The sequence below is a fragment of the Amblyomma mixtum genome, chromosome 2, assembly GCF_055824585.1.
Source record: "Amblyomma mixtum isolate Tamu chromosome 2, ASM5582458v1, whole genome shotgun sequence".
NCBI classification, from domain to species: Eukaryota; Metazoa; Arthropoda; class Arachnida; order Ixodida; family Ixodidae; genus Amblyomma; species Amblyomma mixtum.
In genome coordinates, this window is record NC_143013.1 from 14,582,808 (window position 1) to 14,605,968 (window position 23,161).

At 47.2% G+C, this 23,161-nt stretch overlaps 2 protein-coding genes across 4 annotated transcripts; one reads left to right on the top strand and one right to left on the bottom strand.

The window, feature by feature from the left end:
- Window positions 1-2,459: 2,459 nt before the first annotated feature.
- On the top strand, window positions 2,460-10,647 carry LOC149358491 (uncharacterized). Its single transcript, XM_089570574.1, has 2 exons — window positions 2,460-2,875; window positions 8,237-10,647. Exons 1-2 carry the CDS (start codon window positions 2,651-2,653, stop codon window positions 10,313-10,315), a joined length of 2,304 nt encoding a protein of 767 aa, XP_089426700.1. The 5' UTR covers window positions 2,460-2,650; the 3' UTR covers window positions 10,316-10,647.
- On the bottom strand, window positions 10,407-23,145 carry Caf1-105 (chromatin assembly factor 1, p105 subunit). Of its 3 annotated transcripts, none has more exons than XM_089570577.1 (14): window positions 22,912-23,145; window positions 22,546-22,695; window positions 22,015-22,120; window positions 21,888-21,914; window positions 21,378-21,498; window positions 21,203-21,306; window positions 19,426-19,522; window positions 18,808-18,895; window positions 16,970-17,136; window positions 15,241-15,335; window positions 14,734-14,773; window positions 14,512-14,637; window positions 13,018-13,149; window positions 10,407-11,390 (listed from the first exon to the last, which is right to left on the bottom strand). In XM_089570577.1, exons 2-14 carry the CDS (start codon window positions 22,666-22,668, stop codon window positions 10,682-10,684), a joined length of 1,935 nt encoding a protein of 644 aa, XP_089426703.1. In that variant the 5' UTR covers window positions 22,669-22,695; window positions 22,912-23,145; the 3' UTR covers window positions 10,407-10,681. The 3 variants fall into 3 exon arrangements, with proteins under 3 accessions (XP_089426703.1, XP_089426704.1, XP_089426701.1); XM_089570578.1 differs by lacking the exon at window positions 22,912-23,145 and adding an exon at window positions 22,739-22,880 and having other exon boundaries at window positions 22,546-22,670; XM_089570575.1 differs by having other exon boundaries at window positions 10,409-11,390; window positions 22,546-22,670; window positions 22,912-23,143.
- Between the last annotated feature and the right edge of the window lie 16 nt (window positions 23,146-23,161).

Consider the following 23,161-nt stretch of genomic DNA (forward strand, 5'->3'; position numbering starts at 1 on the left):
TCATGCGGTGTTCCGGACTAGGGACGCCGACCATGTAGCGGGGCCACTCTGTGGCTCCCAAACTCTATTTCACCAAATAAAAGTTGTCACCACCACCACCACGGTGGCTCAGCGGTTAGAGCGCTCGGCTACTGAGCCGGAGTATCCGGGTTCGAACCCGGCCGCGCTTCGACGGAGGCGAAACGCAAAGGCGCCCGTGTACTGAGCGATGACAGTGGAAGTTAAAGATCCCCAGGTGGTCGAAAATATTCCGGAGCTTTGAGGAACCGCGAGTTCCCCAACCTTAAAGGCACTAAAACCATGCAACGTTGTGCAAGGTACAAGACGCGCTGATTAAACCAGTCGAGCTTATAGTTATAGCTTCTTATGCTGCTTACTAATTGCCCTTCGAGCTAAACAAAGTACTTAATTTTCCAAGAAGGACATTTACACAACCCCGGTGTTGCTGCTCATCGCACTGCACTGGTAAGCTCAAGAAACTCAAGCAGGTTGTAGGCGCGATATCGCACCTCATCCGCAGGGTTTCGGGGCATCAAAGAGGCATGAAGGAGCGCGACCTATGTCGCCTCATTCATGCCTTTGTCCTCAGCCGTGTGCTGTACACTACCCCATACTTACAACTATCCAAACATGACATAAACGCTTTGGATGCTTTGATTCGCAAGGCATTCAAGGTAGCACTTCATCTTCCCCTCAACACACCCACAGACAGATTACTAGGCCTGGGCCTCCACAACACGATCGGGGAACTGGTGGAGGCCCACCGACAGGTCCAATACATCAGGCTCACACAAACTTCCACAGGTCGGTATTTCCTGGACTCCCTCGGAATCAGAATATACCGGCCAACGACCCAACCCTCCTCGCCATCCCACGACCCCTTCACCGGGAGCTTCTCATCAGGCCGCTCCCGAGGAATATGCACCCGTCCCACCATGAGCAGCGCCGCAGAGCCCGAGCGAAGGCACTCCATCGAGCGTACGGCTCCGAGCCGGACGCCGTATGGGTGGACGCTGCCTGCACGGGTGATGAAGCGACAGCAGCTGTGGTGGACTCTTCATCCACCCTCCTCACACTACCTCTCCCTCCAGACACGTCCCCAGAGGCTGCAGAGGAAGCCGCCATTGCACTTGCTATCACTCGCACGGAAGCCCGGTATATTTTAAGTGACTCTAAAACTGCGATACAAAATTTTGCTCGAGGCCGAGTTCATGTCCCTGCTTTTGACATACTGGACTCGCCCGATGCACCCCCGCCCCGCCATGTGGAGCTGATATGGGTGCCTGCGCACACCGGGAATCCCGGAAACGAGGCCGCCAACCTTTTAGCCCGAGGTTCTTCAAACCGGGCTCAGGTGGCCTCTGATCGGGGATTCTACGAGGGAGCGCATGGCATACACTAATTCAGTGAGCTGACCCAGGCATACAGAGCCTCACGCCAGCTCTACCCCCCGCCCCACCCCTCCCTAGATAACAAACACGCAACACTCTGGCGCAGACTACAGACACACACTCTCCCCTCACCCCTTAACCTAGCCCACTATCATCCATCCTTTCCCACTCCCGCATGCGCCCTATGCCCAGAACCCTTCGCTTATTCCCTCCACATCCTTTCCCTCTGCCCCGCGGACCCTCCCCCGTGGGACCTAGAGAACCTCAATACCTGGGAGGACTGGGAGACCCTGCTGCGCTCGGAGGACCCGGCCGTGCAGACCATCGCCACCGGCCGTGCTGCCAGTGTTATGGACCTTCGGAACTTGAGTGCAGTGGGGTCGTGCGGGGACCCTGGGGCGTGCCCCGAATTCCTGTGTAAATAAAGTTTTTTCTCTCTCTCTCTCGTCCCCCTTGATAGCCAACTGTAGCGTTCACAAAGCAGCGGAATTTTAATGCGAAAGCTCATGAGTGGCGTCTGCAGGTTACATGAACAAAGTGTGTCCACACCCTCAATCATCACTACTAATCAGTATTTAATTACAGACCACTAATTAACCATCGCTAATTAGACGGTAATTGAAAACTAAAAATAAGAAAACAAATAAAATAAATGATTAAGGAAAAATAAGCAATAACACCTAAAAACAAATAAAATCAAATAGTTCAGGAAAATATTTAAAAAATGAAAATGGAGGGAGAAAGCGAGGACAGGGAAAGGCTTTCGCATTTCCGCGCTCAAGCAGACAAATGTTGATGTTATTAGTGGCTATTTATTGTTAAGAAAAATAACAATGGACGGAACAGATGTTGCTAGCCGCGGCATCTGCCATCGAAACCTGACGCACTGCGGCTAGCGGGAATAAAAGGACAGGGAGAAAGAAAGGCTAGGGCGGCAATATACACTATATATGCACATATATACACTATATATGTACAAATACACAAGCGCAATCCGTAATTTTCGAATGTTTCAGTGAGACGGGCACACCTCAAACGTCACAGAGCACGTGCCGATCAATGTGAAGAAGAACGCAGTAGCGCCTCGAGAGGCACCGGCGGCAGTCGCAAGCACGCGCTCCGATGCGCGTTCGTCTGCAGGGTCCTCGCGCCTCGACCCCGGGGCACGTCTTTCGGGCTGCTGCTGCTGCCGACCGACCGCCACGCTGACCGCGAAAAAGGTGGGCCTACGTCCCCGCTACGCCTGGTCGGAGCCGTCCATGGCGAGCGTCAGCGAGAAGCGCATGCTGGTCGGCTTCGACGATCTGGGCATACCGGACTGGACCCCCGTCGAGTTCCTCACCTTCTCGCGGGAGATCAAGCTGTGCTCGCTGTGCGGCGTCGTCTCGCCCACCATAGCCAGCGTGGCCTGCAAGCATGTCCTCTGCAGCTTCTGCTTCCGCCAGCAGGAGGAAGGCCCCACCATCGTCTGCCCCTTGGACAAGGTGCGTCCTTGTACTACCTCGTACTTAAAAGGCAGTTTTTTTATGGCGGCCTTTTTGTTAGGTTCAGAAGTCAGCTGGTCGTTTTCTGCTGCTCTGTTATTGTCGCGTGTTGCATAAGCATCGGGTTCTATGTTTACGTTAGGTGGCTCAGTGGTTAACGCGTTCGGCTGCGTATCCCGACGACGAAACCAAATCCTGTCCGTGGTGGCCATACTTCGATTGAGGTGAAACGCGCGACTCCTGATTGCTGCGCAATGTCAGTGCAGTTTAAAAGAACCTCAGGCGGTTGAAATTAATCCGTAGTCTTTATCTCGATCCCGGCCGCGGCGGTCGAATGAAGGCGAAATTCTAGAGGACCATGTACTGTATGATGTCAGTGCACGTTAAGAACCAGGTGTTCGAAATTTCCGGAGCCCGTCATCCCGGCGTCTCTTATATCCCGAGTCGTTTTGGGAGGTTAGACCCGATAAACCAAATCATCTGTCTTCTTTCACTCTGTTTCCGGATGACCTTGAATTAACCTGTGATGCCTACCATAGCAACCTCTCCTGTATTCATTAAAGTCCCTCTCTCTCCTACCATAGCAATAGCGTTACTGTAAGCTACATAAGGTGTACCTTATCTACAAGGTTCACTACAACCACCACGATGGCATGGCCTTCGAACTTGACCGCGATCCACTCCGAAAATTTGGCCCATCCAACCCCAAAATTCGACATTGGCCGATTTGGGCCAAAGTCGATTCATGATGAAGTTAGCGCCAAAAACGAGGAACAAAGTAGGAGAGAAGACACAACACGAGCGCTCGTATTGTGTCTTGAAGCGCTCGTGTTGCGTCTTCTCTCCTGCTTTGGTCCTCGTTTTTGGCGCTAACTTCATCATGAATAAGATTCAACTCGCCCAACTTTCCACCTTACTACCAAAATCGATGTCCAGCCATAGTTGACTGCGCCCAACACGACAGTGACCTTCTTGGCCTCCCGGATCGGTCCCGAGGGGAGACTGATGCGAAGCGGAGTTGTGTCCCGAGAGGAGGGACGTAAGTGCACACATTCTGATTTAGCTGGGGCGCACTGGAGTCCGCAGTAGCCCGCGTAGTCGTCGACTAGGGTCGCCGCTGCTTGCAGGCAGGACTCCATGTGGCCCAGTTGCGTGGCCCAGATTGTAATGTCATCCGCATAAAGAGCGTGATGTATCCCGGGCAGAGAAGACAATTTGGAGGGAAGACGAAGCATTGCCAAATTGAAGAGCAGGGGAGACAGGACCGCGCCTTGAGGTGTTCCCCTCGAGCCGATGATGTATGGCCCGTGTTCCGCATCTTGTATGCGTATATAGGCTTGACGGTATGTAAGAAATTGTCTCCTTGGCCTCTTCATACACCACCAACGCAGAGTCGACACCACCCAAGCCAAACTTCGCACGGTGGGAGATCAGGTGGGCCGCATGGTCCGCCGGGTCTCCAACAAGCGGGGCGGATTACGAAGCAAGGATGCACTGCGGCTTGCCCATGCTTTCGTAACGAGTAGAATCCTCTACTCAACTCCCTACTTGCACCTGCGCAAACACGATGATGACCAACTGGAGGTCATCCTGCGGAAAGTCATCAAGCGGGCTCTCGATCTCCCGGTCGCCACGTCCAACCAGAGGCTTCTGGCCTTGGGCGTGGTCAACACATTCCGGGAGCTTCGAGAAGCCCACTTAGTCAACCAATACACGCGTCTTGCACAGACCACGTCCGGTCGCCGCCTCTTGGACCGGCTACACATCAAAGATGACTACGACATTGAGGAAAGAGAGAGAGTGCCAGAACCCTGGAGACGCGCCCTCCGGGTCCGACCCCTTCCCCGCAGCATGTCCAGAGAATACCATAGCGGTCGTCGCCAGGCGCGCGCGGAAGCGTTGGCGCGATACTATGGTAACCAAGAACACGTGTATTACGTGGACGTTGCCGGCCCACACCACGGGGGGGGTGGTACACGGCCGCAGTCGTACACAACACACAGTTAACGGGCTCACTTTCAAAGCCTACAGCGCAACACACGCGGAGGAGATTGCCATTGCTCTGGCTCTCGCAAATCCCAAGTCAAAACACTTTGTTGGGCGAGGCGGTCAAGGGTCAAGTCGCCCGCAGCAGCCAAGACGAGGCGGGTGGACTGCGGCAAGCGTTGTAGGAAGAGCTGCCGCAACAGTGCGCCGTTCGGGTCTGCATTGGTTTCGCCCAGGAGCTGCCGCATGCTATTGAGTAACTGGGAGGGGCGGCGGTCTCCAAGCTCTTCGTAGGTGAGCAGCTGCTGGAGGCGCGCACTCTCTGACGCCGTGGTGCGGTCCAGGATGCCCTGCTTTAGTCGCTGGTACGGGGTATCGCCCAAGGGTGCAGCGATGATGTCCGCTACCTCTTGAGCCACCTCCGAAGGCAGGTTGGAAAGCAAATGACGAAACCGAGATGCCTCCGAGGTGACGTGGTGCAGATGGAAGACGGCTTCCACTTGGGCGAACCAGGTCTGCGGACACTTGGGCCAGAATGTTGGTAGGCGGAGCTGGAGAGCTGCGACGTCCCGTGGGCGCAAGGTAGCGTCAGGCGGAAGGCCGCCTGAGGGCGGTAGGTTGCTGGGGTCGGTCATGTCTTAGGCCGGAGTCACCACTGTTGAGGTATTAGCGGGGTCGCAGCGGAGCACCAGACAGAGACGACCAGCGTGGCAGGCTTCTAGTTCCGGACTGCCCGTGCCGGGCGTGCGCCACGAGCACGCGCTGTCCGACTTTATTCTTTTTCTAGCGCGCGCTGTAACGCCGATCTTAGCGCCGGGCGCTATAACATCATCACCGACTAGCGAGGGGCCTGTCGGAACTAAGAGTTGGGCTGGGCTCCCCCGCTTGCCTGGCGCATACTGGAATATAGCTGTCGATGCGAAGATCCAACTCCACGCAACCTCATTTGGGCCCCCGGTCACCAGGGACTCCAGGGAAACGAACAGGCCGATCAGGCCGCCCGCGCACTCTCTCCCCGGGCTATCTCCCTGTCCTTGGAAGGGTACTCCCAATCAGACAATCTGGCCCTTACATTCAAACAAATCGCCGATTACTACAAGGAGGAGCACCGGCGCTACCCGGCCCCTTGTAAGGGTCTGGATCGCGCTGACGAGCGCCTCCTCATCAAAATTCTTACTAACACTGTACTGTGCCCGGCGGTGCTTAAACATTTCAATACATCCTTTGATGGCGCGTGCCAGTTCTGTGGGGAGGTGGCTGACGCCTTCCACATGGTTTGGGCGTGTCAATCAAACCCATCTATCCCCCCCAACCCCAACCCCACCAGAGAGGACTGGGAGGCGGCCCTGCTCGGCTGTCAAGACCTAAAGAGCCAAAAGGCTTTGGCTCAACGGACGCGGGCGGAGTTGCTTGCCAATGGGGCACCGGAATAGGAGCTCCACCTAGTATTGTAAGGGGAAAGGGCCAATAGGGTCCTACCCTAATCACCTTTCTGTAAAAAAATTTATTTGCCCATAAATGTTTTTCACCACCACCACAGTGACCTCCACATTTGGTCCAGGCCACCCCCGAAATTCGACCCTGGCCGATATAGACCGAAATCGATGTGCAACCATAATAGCGTGCCCGACACGCTGGCGACCTCCAAATTTGGCCCAGGCCATTGCCAAAATTTGACCTTGGCGATTTGGGAATGCTTTCACACTATATTAAGTTGAACAAAGTTAAAACCCTGGCAATTTCGCTACACGTTTCGATGGACGCCCATTGTTCTGGGCCGAATTCGACCGCCGGTGAATTTGGGTGAGCCCGGGTGGAAGATAGGCTTGACCTAGTCTCAAAATGGAACTGGCCCATCCCTCAAAATTTCAAAACTGAGTTGACCCGTTCTGAACCAACCTAGGACACACCCAAACTTGGGTGGCCCACCGTTCTAAGCAATGCTAAACCACCAGCCATTTTTTTTTTCTCGCATTGCTCGAGAAAAGTAACCTGGGTTTCCAAAGCCCCATCGGTGGCCGTGTTTGAAACAGCCATGTGCCGGTGTCACTACGGCGACTGTTACGAGGACTCGCCGCGATCTATAAATGTGACACATTTTGCGTAGACCAAATTGGAATATCGAAGAGTAAAATAATATCGCATTTCCTCCGCATCAGTACAATTTCCCGCCGCGGTGGCTCAGTGGTTACGGCGCTCGGCTGCGGGTTCGATCCCGGCCGCGGCGGCTGAATTTCTTGAAGGCGAAATTCTAGAGGCCCGTGTGCTGTGCGATGGCAGTGCACGTTAAAGAACCCCAGGTGGTCGAAATTTCCGGAGCCCTTCACTACGGCGTCTCTCATAGCCTCAGTCGCTTTGGGACGTTAAACGCCAATAAACCAAACCAAAGCATCAGTACAATTTTCTCACCCCTAATTTTGTCGCTCGCTCCTCCATCCCTTCCCATACGGCTCGGTTGTGTCCACATAGAAGTGAGGCAGTTGCAGCGCGTTTTTTCCTAAATATTATTTTCCTTAAACTATGGCTCCGTCGCTATCGAACTGTTCGTGCAAAAGGTTTAAAATTGCACATTGTGTGATTTACCGTCCCGACGCTGCACATGGGCTATGGGACGCCGTAGCGGAGCTTGACACCTACCACATGTTTTGGGCTTGCTAGCGCAACTCAGCTCTCTCCCCCACCCCAACCCTACCAGAGAGGTATGGGAGGCGGCCCTGCTTGGCTGCTCGGACCTTCAGGCCCGAAAGGCTTTGGTCGAGAGGGCTAAGCTGGCGGCTTCGACCAATGGGGTCCCGGGGCTCTTTAAAAGAGCCTCACCTCTTTTATTAAATAAAGGCTTTTCATCATCATCGGACAGACCACCTGGGATTCTGACATCGCACAAGAGTGCCTTTTGCGTTTTGGCTCCATCGAAACGCAACCGCCACGGCCATAACAGAACCCGCGTCCTCCGGCTCAGTAGCTGAGCGCACTAACCACTGAGCCATCGCAGATTTAGCACGTGTATTCCCGTTAAAACTGCGTGAGCCGGGGTTCCCGGGTTGGAACCCGCCCGCGGCGGCCACGTTTCGGTGGAGGCGCCGAAACTCAAAGGCGCCCATGTGCTGTGCGATGTCAGTGTCCCCAGGTGGTCGAAATTATTCCGGAGCCCTCCACTACGGCACCTTTCTTCTTTCACTCCCACCTTCCTCCTATTTTTACGGCGCGGTTCGGGTGTCCACCAAGATGAGACACTGCGCCATTCCCGGACCTTTCCTCAAAAACCAATTTTCATTTACGCTCTTCCGGATGGACTCGCTCCCCACCAAAATCCGAATTAATGCGCAGCCCATGACTGCCTTGGCGCGCATGATTGAGACCGTTTCTTGTACGCAGGTGGAGACCGCGACCAGCATGGCCAAATTCGAGCGCAACAACACAGACCTACTGATGTCGCTTCGTGTGGCGTGCGTGAACCGACGCAACGGCTGTCGGCTCCTGGACACCTTGCGGGGCATGAAGGAACACTTGAAGCAGTGCGAGTTCCAGGCCGTTCAGTGTCAGATGTGCGGCAAGAAGATCAAGCTACACGAGGTGCCCGGTCACGCGCGCAAGGACTGTTCCCGCATCCCCAAGGGTGACGGCAGCAAGAGAGTCGCCGCGCCCGCTTCTCAGGCAGGTTCCCCGGCGCGCGCCGCCACCCTGCAGAAGCCCGCAGGCGAGCACCCCACGGCCATGGGAGCAATGCAGAGCCCAACAATGCAGACTGTGCCATCACCAGCGATGCCTCCGCAAATTGTCATGCAACCAGTGCCCATGGCGCAGCACCAGATGATGGCTCAGCATGTTCAGGCGGCGCAGCAGCCACCGGTAGTCGTGCAGCAAGGACCACGCTTTGAAGAGGTCGCCATGCTTCAACAGAAGGTGAACAAGGTGTCTGAAGAAGTGCGCAAGATGACGGCTAAAATGCAGGCGATGAAAGACGAGACTACCCGGGACCTAGAGGTCATCAAGAAAGATGTGCAAAAATTGAGGAACGAGAAGGGCGATAACAGCGTCCTAGTCAATGCCATTTCAGGGTTGCGGAGCCAGATGAAGGCAGACATGGCAGATGTGACAGAAGAGTTTGATGCAATTAAGGAAGACATGAGGATCTACGGGGCCAGCATCGAGGACTTGGCAACACTGAAGGACACCATGGATCAGAGGATCGGAGATGTCGTCATGAATGTGGAATCACTGAAAGACAGCATGGAAGGATATGCAAAGTTGAGCACCACAGTGGCCGAGATGAAGAGCTCAATTGTAGCCATTCAGGACATGAAGCACGTTATGGAGTTTGTCAATGACTTTGAAGAAACTTTACTAGGGGATATAACCGGAAGCTCTGGTGACAAGAAGAAAGCTTTTACTCAGCAAGTTGAGATGCTGAAGAAGTGTGTGGTGGTAATTGATGAACTGAAGTCCACTGTAAAGCACAAGGACATGGAGCAGGTTGTTAATGACCTGACAACCATCAAACATGACCTGGACAAATACAGTGCACTTCATGACAAAGTTGATGGGATAATGTCTGATTTGGCCACTATGAAAACAGCAATGAAGGATGCTGGTGATTTAGCCAAAGGCGACAATGCACGTGTTGAGGAATACCGCACAGACCTTGAAAAATGTGCTGCAGAAATCAAACTTCTACAAGAAACAATGCAGAAAACTGATGACAGCATAGCCCAACTGAAGACTTCAGTGGAAGACACAAAGGATAAAAATGAATTCACTCAGATAGCTGCTGAAATATCTGGCCTAAAGATAAAACTTGAAGACTATGACCTTATAAGAGATTCACTCCAGTTAACTAAGGATGCAGTCAAACGCATTGATCTTCTGTCTGAAGACCTTAACAAGATACGTGAAAAGATGCTAGAATTTGAGAAAAGTGAAACAAAGAGTGGTGACAGTGACAAGAAAATGGATGACATAACTACTCAGCTATCCAACCTTCAAACGACAAATGACGACATTCGTAGGCTGCAAGTCAGTTTGCAGACACTGAACAAACGTTTCAATCGCAAGACTGAAGAACTACAAGCCAGCTTTGAAGCTGCAATATCAGAAAAGATTGAAGCTTCAAAAAAACCCAATGAGTTGGCAGAGTTGCAAGCCTCTTTAACAGAAGTCAAAAAGGATGTTCAGCTGTTAAGTGAGCTGAAAGAATCACTATCAGGAAAAAACACTGCGAAAGAAGGAACTCTTGAAGATGCAATGAAAGACCTGAAAGAACTCAAAGCCAATATGCAGGCTCTGCAAGAATCATCCACATCAGTGTGTGAAAAAATGAAGCGTTATGATGAGCTAAGAAAATCAGTGGATGTTATCAAGGAAGACATGAAAGATTATCAGAAGTTCAAGACTAATTTTGACAGCCTAAGGAAAGCTGTAGACGAAAAACTGACAACTGCTGAGGGCAAGGACTGAGTCTTTCACTCCAAGTGTGCCTACATTTTTGCCACGCCCACATGTGGTTTCCAGACAACTGCAGCCCAGATGCGAATAATAAATGCTTGTATGTCAAAATCTTACCAAATGTCGAAAATACACAATTTATTACAAGAAAATTTTAATGACTGCTTAAAATGCAAACTAATAGGCAGCGCTACATGATGTTGCTAAAATTTTAAGTTACAGTGTCATGTACAAGAGATTGCAAGTGAAAGAGATTTGGGAATGATTACTCTGCTCATTTCCCACGGACTGGGCCTTGAGAGAATCCAAGTATTTTTTTCCATTCACCACTCCCTTATTCAGCTTCCATTTGCAACTTTACCTTAGTCGGCTACCCGGTTACGACTTTTTTGTACTCAGTGTAACCAACTGAACCCTCCTGGGTGCTTTCTTTGGATGGTCTGCCTGCTTGTCAGGTTCTAGACTTGCGCCACTTGATGCTGGAGACTTCTGGTCCTCGTTCTTTTCACACACTGCCATTTCATGATCCTGACTGCTTGCATGGACATGTACATCTTCACACACTGTTTTTGCTTCAACAACTTTGTCAGACTGCTGAGCTTTGCTTGCGGGTTTCTCTTTAGGACGACCCACTTTCAGGTCTAAGGCACGCAAAACCTGAGGAGTTGCATCAAGCAGCCCACCTTCGACGCACATTTGTGCTGCATTACCACCACCTGCGTAATGATTTCCATCTTTGCAAGTTTCTGCTGTTTTGGAAGCTGTGCCACTCTGATCGCTAGTTTCTTGCAGGCCCTGTTCAGACTGCACCCCATTGCATTCCCTGTCTCGTAGCTCTGCTCTGCCGTTCTTGTGAAGCTGCTCTGGGGTTGCTTTGTTGGCCAATTCATCGTCTCCGTCATCGATGATGATAACTTCATTTTTTACCTTTCCACTAGATGGACTGGCACCAAGTTTCGCAGCTCCAATTAATTTCGTGCTGTTGCTTTTCCTTTTGCCGCATTTAAATATGTTGTTTTCCCTTTTCTTTGCTGCATTATTTTTTGGTTCCGAAGGAGAGCTGCTCTTGGACCCGGATGGAGAGTCACTGCAATCGGAGGTGAGGTTGGAATTAGCTTAGGAGGAGTGAGTGCATACACAATCTAAAACATTGCTGCATGGTGCAAGAGCTGTTATTGCTTCACATGCTCATTTGACCACTTTTAAGTTCTTGCTGTATGCCATATAACCCTGTTTTTCCATTTACAGTAACCATGCGGGCTGCATAATGTCGTCAGATAGGCATGTCTATCCCTTTTGGCAAGTCTGCTTATCATGAAGTAAAAGAAGAGCTCATGACGTTCCCTTCAGAGAGCCTAGAACAGTCAAACTTCCCGATTATTCATGGCTCCAGCCAGGTGGCTAAGCTCATTTTGGATGCGAATTTCATGAGGAAAGGCCTGGTGCAGAAGCTCAGCTACAGTGCAGAGACATGGGAGAGGCCTTTGCCCTGCGTAGTCGGGCTGATGATGATGCTGTACTACAGAAGATTATCACAAGATGCAGACACGACATACAGAGATTAATACTATAGTGCACAGATTTAAATTTGTTTTTCTTTCACAATTAAATTTGGCTCCACAAACCATTCTACAAACTGCTTGTTATAAATGAAAATTTATCATAGTGCAAAAATCTGCATGATTATGTTTTTTCAAGAAGGGCCAAGAAGAATGTTCACAGCCCATACACCTGAAATGGTCAAGTGCGTAGTTAGCCTGTAGATGGGCCAACTATGATGGGCTTCAGAAGTGCTTTCAGCAGCAAGGATTTTAATGGTGCCTTTTGAAAAATATCAGAGGAAATTTTCAGAGCACAGCTCTTAGGTGCCTGTTTCTGAGTTATTCGGCGTCACATGCCACTCGACAAACAGCATGTTATGGCATGTGACAGGTTCATGTTGGCAGGTATTAGCAGAGCAAAACTCCACCAGCTACGGCGACAGCGAAGGAATGGACAACCGGAAGGCGGCTGCCAAAGGAAGATCCCGGAGGGTAGCTAGCAGCGAAACACACCACGGCTGCCACAGCTGAAGAGCTGCGTTCAAATTTCGCATTACCGACTACTATTATAATTGTCTGTCAATTCGATTATCCGAAATTTTTTCCTATCCACACTTCAAGAAAAAAACCTGTCAGTGACCATAGAAGACAAGCTGTTCAGCATGACAGATGTGTAAATTTTAGAGAATGATGGTCAAATGAGAGTCATTGCATCAAGTGGCTGGCAAATATTAAGAGCTGCATTGCTGGAACATAGCTATGAACATTTTCCTGCAGGGCTAGAATTGGGTGTTGAATTCTATTTACTAGCACATGTGGTTAATTTACTTGCCTACTTCACATAAAATATGTCAATGCTTGCAGGGCTAACCAACAAATATCTGAGAGTAAACTGCACAAGACTTGCAGTAAAAACTAGCTGTACTCTCTGTTCTGTTAGGATGTCTTTAGTTTTTAATGAACAGCTCCTCCTCTCCCTGGATGCGCGATGATGATTGCGCTCGAATAGTGAAACCACAACTGCAGATTTTGGCCAGAAATTGTTCAGATCCGCGTATATAATAAGAGGTGGAAATTTGACATCCTAAAATCTGGGAAAAAAAACCTCGCATTATGCAGCCAAGACCATTCATTAAAAAGTGCTAGGAAAAGTGTAAAACGCAGCGTACATACCTGTTGTTTTCGACAATATCTTTGTACGGAAGGGGACCATCGTAAACTTCACCAAGCTCCTTATCGCCAAACGTAATCAAAGAGCAATATCCATCAGTTGATGATGCAGCCAAGACCCTGCCATCAGGAGACCTGAAGCAAAAGCCAGTCTGTAAGCCTGACGTCTCTCTCCCATGAACACAAGCTTCATGAAATGCAATGCAAAGCTGCTTTAGAGCCAAACCAGCTTTTAGAGTCTGCATCAAATAGAAATAAAGGTCTCTATCTCTCCACATGCACACACAGAAAGAGAGAGAGAGAGGGCAGAGACAAGTAATATTTTCCTCCTGTAGTATTGTGAATGTCTGAGCATGTTAATGAGTGGCTTACACTGGGCCTGCTAACATTTGTGAGTACTAAAGGAATAATGTGGACTGTAATAATGGCAAATCACCATGCTCTTGTCACATGGAGCGATGCCTGAAGCAATCAGTAAGCCTCACCTCATCCCATTTTGTAAGGTTAACGCAACTAACAAGATTGTTACTTTTGTCATAGGTTATGGACAGGCTCCTGAAGGATGCTTTTGTAAAAGAGGCCAATGTGGATTACTTAGTTCTATTTAAATATCACAATTTTGCACAATATGTATAAATTTCCAGTTTCACAACCATATTCATCTTGTCATCTTATTAATACAATATCTTTAAAACCTTTCTTTTCATCACCCTGGCCTTACAAGCAGCACATTCCACGAGAATCAAAGCGTAACCCCATCATAGTTTGAGAGCTACATTTGCATCTTGAACATGAATCACCAACCTGCCTGAACTTATTCACTTCTGAAGTTCACAAAGTGACCCCTTTTCTAAGAACTGCGTAATGCTCTACTGAAATGTAGTTATCAGAGCCCATTTCTTGGAAAATTTTCCTCTATAAACAAGTCAATGAATGTCATGAAGATTTAATGTAATTTGCTGCCATAATGACGAAATTCATGAAAACTAAATAAAAATTTGCGTAACATGAAGCTGTTCCTCTGTTCAAAAGTTGAAAAAAGTTGCTAGTATTGAATAAATACAACAATCAGGCTATATTGTATTGAGAACAGTGCTTCAAAGTTCATTACATCAGCAGGCCAGGTTAACAGTGTGACTCCGTACCATTGGTAAAAATGGTGCCTGTCGGATCAAAACTGCTGCAAAAATGCCTCTTTTTTACTTAATGATACGTATCCATTATATATCAGTTACTTTGTGGCATGTTGTTTCAAATGAACAAACATGCGGGATTAGAACACATGCATTGATTTGTGGCAAACGATATAAACCTAAATTGGCACTAGGCAGTATCCCACAGTCTATCCATGCGAAACTCATAAGACAGACCCCGGCATCTCCGTGCAAGTGCCAAACCAAGATTTACATTAGTGCAGTACTGATACGTGGAACAAGGCCAGTATAACTGCTGGATCTTAAACATATATAGAGAGGATTTTATGCAAGCCTAACATACCAAGTCAAATCGCTGAGCCTGGTGTAATGAATGTTGGAGATGTGGGCAAAAGGGGTGCTATGCTGAGTATCATACAATAAAATGGCCTTCTGTGTGGCCACAGCAAACACCATCCTGTATGGTAAGCTGAAAAAAAAAAAAAAAGACAACAGCCGTGAAATAATTAGCAGAAGAAAACAAGAAATGGCATGTAGCAGGAGAGGATAAGCCGAGCTAAATTACCTGATCAGGGGCTCTTCGACGTCTTCAATGCTGCTCTGATCTGTGAGTAAAACCAAACCAAGATTTACATTAGTGCGGTACTGATACGTGGAACAAGGCCAGTATAACTGCTGGATCTTAAACAACTATTCATTGAGTATTCAGCTTAATGAAGTTGCCACAGAGTACAATTTATCATAACAAGTGAAGACAATGTTTTCGCAACAGAAGCGGTGTCACTTGCCATTTACTGTAGGCTCATTGGAGCACCTGGCTAAATACGTTTTAAAGGTTCTCATTAAGGATTCAGTGAAGTTCTTGCAGAGTAAGTGCTGAGGAGCAGCTCCAGAAAGGATTAGATACTTTACTGGATTACTTAAGTACTTAAGTACTTTCTGTGCCCCGTCAACTAAAAACCAACTTAATCTGCTATGAGCCAAGTATATGGCTATATATGAGTGATGAAGAAGGATTTTTAGCAGCATGTTACTGGTCCACAATCTATAAAATCAAAATGGGGTTGCTTACCATTATCTGCAACTGATGTTTGCAGCTTGAAAAAAACCGGGCAGAAGCGTATAACCAAGCTTGGTTTTTCGCCAATTGGCAAGTAGTAGGCTGGCCTGCAAGATATTTTTTATTAATTTCACATAGTGCTGAGCAGCTGTTTGATTAAATAACTATTAAATTTGCAATCAAGTGGAGCAATAAGTGTGACTCCATCATCTCCCTTGGCATCGTTTCTGACCTAGACTACAAATCTTAAAATCATGCAAAGGAGTTTTGCTGCATGCAGGTGCTATCAGTTCAGCAAAAAAGCAGAGCTGATCTTTGTACTACTTGATCATTAATGTTCAACACCTTTCCTGAACACATGTAACACATTGCTTGAAAGTTGCACACAAGTGCGATCATGACACAGAGCAAGTTGAACAACAAAAAAAAAAAAGCCAAAGAGAACACATAGTGAAGGCAACGTCCCAAAACACATCTGAGAAAAGTCTAGCGTGAAATGTCATCCTTTCAAGCTACAGTAGACTCCCACTAAGACAAACACGGTTAAGACGAATTCTCGGATAAGATGAACAATGTGAGACCAGTTGGTTGGTTCCTCATACGATTCAATGTAAAAAAAAAAATCCGCTTAAGACGAACTGTTTCCCATATGATTTGGTCAAGACGAACTTTCGCAGCGACCGCGAACAGAAGTGCTCCTAAAAAAAGATATGTGAACATGCTAGATGTGTTCATTTATACATCTAACGTGAAAAAAATGAGTAAGTAGCCATTCAGAAAAAGGCTAATTGCAAATACAGTACTGCACTATGCATCAAGTGAGATGAAGACCAAGAGCATGGAATAAGCTCACATTATTCTAGTTGAAAACAGCATTGGTCTAGTACACCTTTTTCATCGTCCCTTTTTTTTCTCACTGCATCTCACAATGGCTGCTATTTGTGTGGCCATTTTTTCAGATTTTTGCTTTCCACCCTACTCCGAGTGGTCTGAACATGACCAGCAGGGTAGCCGTGTGTCTCACTCTTTATGTTGCTCCTGCAACCCAGCTGTTACCAGCTCCACGAGCAATCATACCATGCGCCTTTCTGTATGCCACAGGCAATGTGTGCGGCACCGATATCTGGCCATCTCTGGGCCGCGATAATGCATGTTGTGATGCCACATTAGTTGAAAATGTGACCGTGGAGTTTTTTAGCCCCAAGTCAATAAGTCGGTGCACTTTGTGCATATGCTTGTCACAGTCTGAGGGAGACAATGTGCGGCTCGTGATGTGCATGACACTAAGATCTAACCAAGTCAGAGCTCCTCGCCAGTGCAGGCGCAATGGTGCCCTGCATTTTCTGCACCGGCATGAAAAGCTCCCATAAGACGGTAATACAGCTTTTCACAATTTTGTGCGAAGCTGCGCGGCAGCCATCTCGTGGGGGTGCGCTTTTGTTGCGTAAAAGCATTTCATTTCTATTTTTTTGCTTTCCTTGACAGTGCCACTGCAAGGGGTTGCTGTGGTTTGCAGTTGATGCAAAAGTTTGTCTTAACCAGAGGACATGCGAAACAATTCACTTTAAGGCGCCTTTTTTTATGTTACGAAAACAATCGAATGGTCTGGCATTGTTCGTCGCATCCGAAAATTCGTCTTAATTGGAGTCTACTGTATATTCTATTCAAATTACCAAAGTGCTCTAAACAGTTCACAGTAAAGTGTAGATTGCTCCAAAATATACAAGAGATTCAAACTTACTCCGAGAGATCGCTGCGGGCAAAGATGTAGACTGTGTTGACCACCCTGCCACTGTCTTGTTCGATTATACCGCAAGGTGTGACCAGCAGTTCACCATCAGGGGAAAATGCCAACCGCCGGCAATATGATTTGAGTGTGTCATCGTAAAAAAGTCTAGTTGCTTTGTCCTGTAAGGAAACAAAAAAGAAACAAATGAAAACATGAATAAGAAGGTCAAGCCTGTCAATCAGGTCTCCAGCACACATTCAACAGCTCAGCTACTTTCAGAATGCACAAAAAACATCGGGTGGCATGCAGTATCAATCTGGAAACAAATGTAAACGCAGACTGTGACAAACACAGTCTTTTGCCTTTTTTTTTCAGCAGCATTAAGTAGCCAGAAATTCATCACACCATGGAAAGGGTTCTGCGAAATACATAGAGTAAAGAAACCTCACTGATATGTTCCCAGTCAATGGGCTCAATACTGCCGGCAGTAAAAATGTCCCATGGTTAATACGTTCCCTGGGTAGCACAATTTTCCAGCTACTACATTCAAAATTCGACAAATTCTGGTCATATATTATGCTCAGCGACCAAATGCACGTGTGCAAACATACGAGTGTGCTGAACCTGGGAGCATGTGACTGAAAAGCTGTAATGCAGCGGCAGTCACTTGCCACATTGGCTTTTCTGCAGTACTTCAGTGCAAAGAGGCAAAGAACAACTCATTTACATATGTGTGGGCCGTTCCGGCAAAGACGTGACAGGAAAGGAATAAGCACCTTAGGGAAAGGGGGCAAAGCACCTGAACCACACGGACGCGCTGACATATGAGCAGTCCTGGTCTGGGGAACGCAGAGAAATAAATGCTGCGACAGTCAGTCGCGTGGCAGATTTTTCGCAACACATTTATGCAAGGGGGTGAAGCATTGGTAAACAAGGAAGAGACCGCTAATTTTGCCATTGCTGCAAGTGGACCAGATCTGTTGTGGAGTTTCTTCCCTGCCAAGAACAACGCAAATGCGGACTGAATTCTGTTAACACCAGAAAAGAAGCTGCTCAAACCTTGTGCCTAGGAATGCTAATCAAGATTTTTATAAAGTGAAAATATCAACTGAATGCTTTGTTACCTCATTCATCAGTTACATTTTTCAAAATTGGGTGGTTTGGTTTCGTGATGCTTTTTCGAATATGTTTCTTACCACATTTTTTTTAAAAACATATCAACAAGGTTTTACTGTATTTGCCAAGCAGGTCTGTATTCTGGAACTATGAAATGAACACGTCCATTTCATACAATGCTTCCTGGTTGGAGCATCAAATACAGAAATGTTGGCTGTGTGATGACAGCTAACCCTTCTTTTTGTATACTTAATCGTGGCTGATAGTAGTGCAAAAGTGAATATTATAAAACTTGTGCTATAAACATTTACAACAGATATATCAATACGTTTGAAAGCAGAAACAGATGTCAGTTCAATTCAAGGATAGTGGGAGCTTCTCTGTAACTAACAGGACCTGACATGACAGTAACTGCGTTTCCCCTTTTTCTGACCGCCTTGTTAGCGTCATTCTTTTCCTTTGCATCCAGTCTTTCACCGAGCTCTAAAAAATTTCGCAAAAATCCTATACAGCTAAAAGTGAACAACAGGAATTTACGGCCCCTTTAATTAGTCCATCACGACAATTCCTGATAAGCCAACCCCTACTTCAAAAAGCCTGGACCCGCCTTTAGCATCACACACGGTACTGAATTGATTAACCTTCCATTCCACGCACTTGTAATAGATTTAAAATTTTTCAAAAATACGAGTTGCCATTGCATTGATACCACAACAATGAAATTGAAAGCTTGCCTTGTCACTCAACCCTTCATGAGGAATGACTGCTTTTAGGACCTTGTAGGCGACTTTCTTGTTGCTGACTTTGAATATGCGCAATGACCTAGAAGGAAAAGAAGAGCACAATTGGTCACTTTATGCCGGTTACTACAGCAACAATTCTTGTTTTAATGGAATCTAAGAAAAAGAGATCCTGATTCTGTACCTAACGTACAACTTTCTATGCAACTGAGAAATTGCAAAACCGTACAACTGTTCCTACCATGAAGTTTCAATTACAGTTGCATACATTTTTGTTACTTTGGCTATGGCCACCTTTCTCTAGCTTCACAATCCCATTTTAGACTTAGTGTAATGATTTGTGTATTTAGTTTGTTTTTTTTTTTCTGATTTGTGGGCACCTTTAAATTCTTGATGCAACAGTTATGTCACATTACATGTTTTGATTTACGTCAAATGTTTCTAATGTACAAATATTTAACTCATTTCCTTTGCCTATGTTTATATTACAGATGGAAATAGTTTCGAAGTTACGCGTGTTTGCAAAACTGCAACTCCTGTCATGTCCTGTGCCAACAGTATTAATAAATACAAATAAAATAAACACAAATAAATCAATTGCGAGACACACACCTGTCTGAGCTGAGAGTAGCAAAGTAGGCGTCCCTTGGGTCCCAAGTAACTCCCTGTACAAAGCCCTTGTTGTCGTTCAGCAGGGATACCTTTTTGGCTGCGAACAACGTTTGAAGGGTATACCACACTGGCCCACAAAAGCCCGCACACAGCAGCCTCCTAATGCTACAGTGTAACATGCCCTTCGTGTCAGATAAGGAGAGCCTCCATTAATTGTTTTTGTTCTCCCTTTTTCTCCTAAATGGTTGTTAGAGGAGAAGCAAAACATTCATGCACCTTACACTGCATGCTAGTGACAGTCTATTTGCTTTCGAATTAGACAAAATTGTTCACCATTCAGTCTCACAATAAAATACTACATTAAAAGAACAGTACAGTACTGCTTACTGCACATAAAGCTAGCTACCTCAGTATTCCTTGCCCGCACACTCCGTTAAAGCACCTTTCATGTTGCATCCAGTTGAAGCAATCAACAACGGAAGACAATCTATTCCATGAATCTAGTTTGCTTTGAAAAGAGCTTGACTGCAGCCCCTGACGCTGCTCTAATGTTTTAGTTTGTGCTGCTCTTTTTTAGCCGGGAATTCGTTTTCACTTCAAAAATATACCTGAGAGGCAGTTCAATTTTTGATACAGTCTCTGTTCCTACTAGCTGATAGCAGAGTGTAGACTCTAAGACAAAATATTACGGAACGATCAAACATCTGATGCAACAATTCTGCGAAAACAGTAGGATTTACCCTCGATGATTCCTTGATGCCTTTTACTATAAGCCGAGGCTTCACACACGCGGCAAAATTTTTCTAGGGGGCAAGGTGAGTAGAAGATGGCGGTAGGTGGGTGGGCAGCCCTTATGCTAAGGGTCAGGAGTGGGGTAGAAAGGTGGCTCTGGTGGGTGGGGCTTCTGGGGGCAGCTGGCTTTCCCACTGAGTCTTTGAATTACATTTAACTGCAGTTTTTACGCGACAGCGTATACAGCTCGTTTGGTCAAAAAGCCGTCGGCGTCATAGTAGTAGTCAGCACCGCGTGTCGGAAATAATCAGGGGCTGCGTAAAAATTGTCACAGAATGATCCGGGTAATGTCATACAATTCAGCGTTTCGTGCCGCATAAACTTACTAGTTCAGTTAGAGCCTAAGATGTGGCAGGGATTCGAACCGCCAACCTAACTTATAATCGGGGGCTGCGTATAAAGAATCAGTTCTGTGTCCACCAAGATAAGTGAGACTGTTACTGCATCACCTCCTTTCCTCAAAAAAACAATTTTCAGTTTGTCCAACATGCAAGGCATCCCGTCAAATGAGCACTGGAGTGCCATGGACTCCCTAGTAGCACTGCAACATGCTGTTGCGTTCCACTATTAAAGGCTAAGCTTAAGCGTCCTCCAAATTTTTTCATTCCACTGTTGCATGGGCTTCTACTGGTGGGGAGGAGGGCTAGTAGAGGGCGGGGATAGGAGGGTTTATGATGAGTCAAACTTCTGGATGGTAGACTGTTTGGTGGTGAATAGTGCTTCTGTAGGGTGAAATTGGGCAGGAGTGGTGGGGGCTCGCGGACCAAGGGCAGCAGTGAGTGGGTGAATGGACAGGCCCCTGGATAGAGCGCTGCAGTGGGGAAGTGGCTGCTGGGTTGTGCCGATGGAGGGTGGGGGCTCTTCACTGGGCGGGCCGGTTCACTTCAACTGACGCTAGATCTCCGGGGAGGTTCAAGCAGCTCTGCTTCCATATTAAAAACAAAAGCAAAAAAACTGAAAAAAATTTGCACAGCAGATGGCAAACCTTTCTCAACATTCCAGACGATGGCAGAATTGTCTACGGATCCAGATAGCAGCCAGGTGTTGTCAGGTGACCAGCAGATGTCACAGACGTCATCAATGTGGCCCCTGGTATTGTGGAAGACACGGGTGCGTGAGCAAGCTTAGCGGCAACACCCTTCCCTGTTGCAGTGCCTCACCTTAGAACTTTCTGAGCTACCCAGTGCTCCTTGTTTTCGATGCATTCGTCATACAGGTCACCGGAAGTTTTGTCTACACTAGGACTCTTGTCCACTTGTTTCCAGATGATTACATTCGCATCTGTAATGGCATACATTGAAGGAGTTTGGTGGCTGAATGTGTTAGACCAGATGTAGGACACACAAACTCGGCAAGCACTGCAAATACTCTCCTTGGGAAGCAAATTTAGCCCCGTAAACTGTGTTAAAAATTAATTGCAGAAAAATAAAAGCGTTTTACTTAACAATGTAAAGAAAATGGAGGATGTAGAGGAGGCAAATGTGTTGTGTGAAGAGTGGCAGTAGTCATGTGCAATTATTAAGTTACAGAAGCTGCCACAGACCTACATCGGCTATAATGCCAAAAACTAACTGCTGCTTTTGCTGCCTGATAGCCTCCTCTGTCCACCTCTCTAAAGCCAGCGACCCACCCTTTAAGCCACAGATGACAAATCAAAAACCATGACTCACCATCGTCTCCTGATGCGAGCAATTCACCTGAAGAAGCAGGAAGCAACATAATGAAAACGAAAGCTTACTAAGGTATTTCCAGTCACGCAAGAAACTGTTGTAAAAATGAGGGATATATACCGCTTACCATTATGCGAGAATCGTACAGTGTTGACAGTCTTCGTATGCCTATTCAAGTCTGAACGAAATTCAAGGCTGGTTTCTCCATTGTGGTGCACTATTACAAACCATATCTAGACAGGAAAAAAAAACAAAAAAAAAACAGGACAACAAGTGTCAGATCGGCTGGTAACAAACAGTCCACATAAACAGAACACAGTGCCGAAGACAAACTGATATGGTTATAAGTCGACTATTTCAACCTCTGCATGAACGAAACCTTAACGTGAGGTCACTACGTAAGACTCGATAACAAAGCAAAAAACAAAACGAATATGGTTGACAGACAGATACTATCCGGCATCTACAAAATTGCCATTGGCCATAGCGTTTACTGCCATTTAGGTTACCAATTTATTTGGCCGGGGACGTATGAGGACACGTCCTCATAACATGCAGGAAAGAAAAATAAATGGTCCAGCATTCTTTCGAGTGATATCACTGCTTCTGGTGCTGAGTGACGAAGACAGAAAATAACGGTAAATAAACGGAAACGTACCAAGATATGCGTGTCCGTACCGCAGGTCGCCAGCCTCCTACATTTGTCATTTGACGGCTGGAAGTCGATGCTTAAGATGGGATCTCGGTTGTGCCAAGATATTTCTGGTACATTGCACTTCATTCCTAAAACAAGGGAAAAAAATTTATCCTGCAAAAGAGCGTTCTGGGGCATAACTATATCTGATATTCACTTTATACCCGCCAGAACCCGATCTCCGGTCACCGGACTTACTGCGGTCGGATACATACTCGGACCACATTGCTCGAGGCTACTGTTACGGGTCCCTTTGGTTCGCAGCAACAAGTATCAAACGAGTAAGAGGCGCTCTCATCTCCAAAAAGTTTTCTGGCAAATTAAACATACCTTAGGGAGCGCCGACGAACAAGCATGAAAATGTGCGTAAAATCCACAAAGCGCGCCAACCGCGAGTTCCCGCAACAAAACCAAGACAAAACGTATCGCCACCTAGCTGGCTCTTCGTGCACCATGGGGACAATAAAAGCAACGGTAAAAGATGCCGTCGTAATTTCGGCGTAAAACTGTACAACCTGGCACTCCAGATTCTATAATTAATAAATTTTAAATGTATCGCTTTAGAGTCATGACCAAAACC

What these genes read in the sequence shown, in the direction of transcription:
- LOC149358491 (XM_089570574.1), top strand. Translation starts at nt 2,651, where the DNA reads ATGGCGAGCGTCAGCGAGAAGCGCATGCTGGTCGGCTTCGACGATCTG. An exon ending in TCGTCTGCCCCTTGGACAAG is followed by an intron (nt 2,876 to 8,236) that starts GTGCGTCCTTGT and finishes TCTTGTACGCAG; the next exon opens with GTGGAGACCGCGACCAGCAT.
- Caf1-105 (XM_089570577.1), bottom strand. Translation starts at nt 22,668, where the DNA reads ATGAAGTGCAATGTACCAGAAATATCTTGGCACAACCGAGATCCCATC. An exon ending in GCTACTCTCAGCTCAGACAG is followed by an intron (nt 18,896 to 19,425) that starts GTGTGTGTCTCG and finishes TTTTCCTTCTAG; the next exon opens with GTCATTGCGCATATTCAAAG. An exon ending in GCCCGCAGCGATCTCTCGGA is followed by an intron (nt 15,336 to 16,969) that starts GTAAGTTTGAAT and finishes AATATCTTGCAG; the next exon opens with GCCAGCCTACTACTTGCCAA.